Genomic DNA, 3628 nt, shown 5'->3' on the forward strand with positions numbered 1-3628 from the left:
TCTAGTCGACACTTGATACTGTCCTGCTTCTTAATTTGCCAAAATGGTGGGTATGAAATTATATCCACTGTTTTCATTTACATTTCTATGATTATTAATCAGACTTAACATGGATGTTTCATGAATAGTTTCAAAATATGTAATTAGTGTCCAATTATATTTCTCTGATTACCAATTTGTTATTGATTTCTAACTTAATCACACTGTAGTCAGAGCTGTTATCTATATGACTCTTTAAAAGTTTAAATTTAAAAGTTTTTCACAAACCCAAAGAGTGCTTGAAAACTATCCTAGAAAGATATCCCTTAATGACACCACTTCATACAATTCCTACTATGTGCATGGCAGGTACGATACACTACCTCAATTAAACCCTATGGGATAGGTTCTAGTATCCCTATTTTACAGATGAAATAACATAAGCACAAAGACATCAGACAATCTTCTCAGAGACATATAGTCACAGGTAGCAGAGCCGCAATTAAAAAACAGCTGTGTGACATCAAAGTCCATGCTCTTAGTCACTAAATTATATGCAGGGATTACAATGCACTAAAATTTTTAAGGCATCTTTTTAAAGGAGTCTTACAAATGTTCTTATACTTTCTTTTGTCCTCATAAAAGCCTGATGGGTTAAGAATGAAAAGTTTATTTAATCCTGTTTTACATGTGGGAAAATTGACACACAGAACCATTGTAGTTCTTCGGAAGCGTCCTCTAAAATGGCTCAGTATTTCACTTGGTTCTATGTTCAGTGTGGATAGAAGGTGGTTTATTTGAATAAAAATTCGGATACCACTGGCTTAGAGATTTATTCTCTTTTTTCCTTACAGATCTTAGGATCGCCAATGCAATGACTGGGGGAAGGAGCAATACAACAATTACAAAGTTCATTCTCTTGGGATTCTCTGAATTTCCAAAGCTCACCATTGTCCTCTTTTCAATATTCCTAGGGATCTACCTCATGACAGTGTCCTGGAATGTGAGTCTCATTGCCCTCATCAGGATGGACTCCCATCTGCATACACCCATGTACTTCTTCCTCAGCAACTTGTCCTTCCTGGACATCTGCTATGTTTCCACTATAGCCCCCAAGATGCTCTCAGACTTCTTCAAGAAACATAAATTCATCTCCTTTATGGGGTGCACCGTGCAGTACTTCTTCTTCTCTAGCCTGGGTCTGACTGAGTGCTGTCTTATGGCAGCCATGGCTTATGATCGATATGCTGCCATCTGTAACCCTCTGCTCTACACGGCCATCATGTCCCCCACCCTCTGTGTGCACATGGTGGCAGGATCTTGTATCACTGGATTCCTGGGCTCATTTATTCAACTGTGTGCCTTGCTTCAGCTCCGTTTCTGTGGGCCAAATGTCATCAACCATTTCTTCTGCGACCTGCCCCAACTGCTGATCCTATCCTGCTCTGACACCTTTTTCTTTCAAGTCATGACCTCTGTGCTCACAGTGATCTTTGGACTCACATCTGTTGTGGTTATCATGATATCCTATGGTTATATCGTTGCCACCATCCTGAAGATCACTTCAGCTGAAGGCAGGTCCAAAGCTTTCAACACCTGTGCTTCTCATCTGACAGCCGTGACCCTATTCTTTGGCTCAGGCATCTTTGTTTATATGTATCCTAATTCTGGTGATTCCCTGAGCCAAAACAAGTTGGCATCAGTCTTATACACTGTCATAATCCCCATGTTAAATCCACTGATCTATAGCCTGAGGAACAAAGATATCAGAGATGCCCTAAACAGATGGAAGAAGAGAATCTTCTTCTGGTGTTAGTAATTATGGAATTTATTTCAGATGTACAAACAGTGTGGGAGGAATAACAACTAAAATGTTTATCCCCAATGCTCCTAATTATCGGCAGAATTGCAGTTGCTATTTGCTTCTAATATAAACCCAGGACTAGCAAAAAGCCAGGAAAATGCATGAGAAGTGTCTGGAAGCTCAATATCCATTCTTTGTCAGTTGAGACCTAATAAATCAATAAGCCAAGAAAGCCACAAGTATTTTCATAGCTACTCATGGCAATGTGACAGTTCGCTTTGAATATTCCATCCGTACCTAACATGGCACTACCTCAAGGACCACAGAAGCCAGTACTGGTCAAGGCTGCCAGGACGCTAGCAAGCCTTCTCCTAGCATGGAATTTTAGGTATGGCAGGGATTACCATTAGTACTGACGATCATTTTTTTTATTTTCAACATTTATTTTCTATAGTTTCCTTTGTTTTTTGTTTTTTTTTTTATTTATTATTCCAGGGTTTTGTGAGGGTACAAACATTATAGTTACACTTTATGTCTTTGCCTCACCCAAATGCAGGTTAAAGGCATGCCCTTCCCTCCCTTTAGTGCTCCCTGTGTCCTTTAGTTGTAGATTTACCCCCCCATCCCCATAATCCCTAGAGAGTATTTCTGCAATGTGATCAGCCTAGTGTTGATCAGTTAGTACCAATGTGATGGTGAGTACAAATGGATCCCGTTCTTCTGCTCTTTTGGTGCCCCACTTTGGATAAAGGGCTTAAGTTTAATCCAGGAAAGTATAAGAGGTGCTAGATCACTGTTGTTTCTTATAATTGAGTAATATTCCATTGTAAACATATACCAAATTTTAATAATTCACTCATGGATTGACGGGCACTTGGGTTGTTTCCACATTCTTGCAATAGTGAATTGTGCTGCCATAAACATTCGGGTGCAGATGTCTTTATCGTAGAATGTTTTGTGCTCTTTTGGGTAGATGCCTAATAGTGCTATTGCTGGATCGAATGGTATTTCTATTTTTAGCTCTCTGAGGTACCTCAGAGGTACCTTTGGAGATACCTCATCTCCAAATTCTTTTCCACAGAGGTTGCACTAATTTGCAGTCCCACCAGCAGTGTAGAAGTGTTCCTGTCTCCCCACATCCTCGCCAACATTTGTTGTTTTGTGTTTTTTTGATCGAGGCCAATCTCACCGGGGTTAGGTGATACCTCATTATGGTTTTGATTTGCATTTCTCTAATGATTAGAGATGTTGAGCATTTTTTTATATGTTTGCTGGCCATTATTCTGTCTTCTTTTGAAAAGTTTCTGTTCATTTCACTTGCCCATTTGTTGATGGGGTTGTTTGATTTTTTCTTGTTGATTTTTTTGAATTCTAGATAGATTCTGGTTATCAGCCCTTTACTGAAAGATCATTTTTAAATAATTTCCTAATTAAGTTAGTATTCACATTTAACCTATTTCTTCAACACTGGAAATTCTGGATTAATTTCTTCATTTATGGATTGTACAAAGCAAAAATAATCATATCAATGATTTGCTAATGTCACACAGAAAAAAATTATTTTATAATAATAGGAATGCTTAACATGTTTGCTATATTTAAGGCTTGGTTGACCACTTGGTCAGTTAGGCATCCCTAGACAATTTCTTGTATTTTATTGCAACAGAGTCATTTTTGTTTCTCCATCTTATCTCCACCACATAACCAGAAAAGGGAATCAGAAGCTGACCCTCTGTTGGCAAGGTGATCTAGTCCCTGATTTTGGCAACTCCAATGATGTCTTTTTGTTACATTTTTGGTTTGTTTCATAGAACGAGTCTCTTAGAAAGTTGTTTTTCCAATAAC

At 38.5% G+C, this 3628-nt stretch overlaps 1 protein-coding gene across 1 annotated transcript; it reads left to right on the forward strand.

Annotated features, from left to right (window-relative positions):
- The first annotated feature begins 853 nt into the window (after window positions 1-853).
- Window positions 854-1795, forward strand: LOC105809954 (olfactory receptor 1440-like). The gene has a single exon (XM_012643862.1). It carries the CDS (start codon window positions 854-856, stop codon window positions 1793-1795), a length of 942 nt encoding a protein of 313 aa, XP_012499316.1.
- The last annotated feature ends 1833 nt before the right edge of the window (window positions 1796-3628 follow it).

This window comes from Propithecus coquereli, unplaced genomic scaffold (genome assembly GCF_000956105.1).
Source record: "Propithecus coquereli isolate 6110/MARCELLA unplaced genomic scaffold, Pcoq_1.0 Scaffold202, whole genome shotgun sequence".
Taxonomy (NCBI): domain Eukaryota; kingdom Metazoa; phylum Chordata; class Mammalia; order Primates; family Indriidae; genus Propithecus; species Propithecus coquereli.

What these genes read in the sequence shown, in the direction of transcription:
- LOC105809954 (XM_012643862.1), top strand. Translation starts at nt 854, where the DNA reads ATGACTGGGGGAAGGAGCAATACAACAATTACAAAGTTCATTCTCTTG.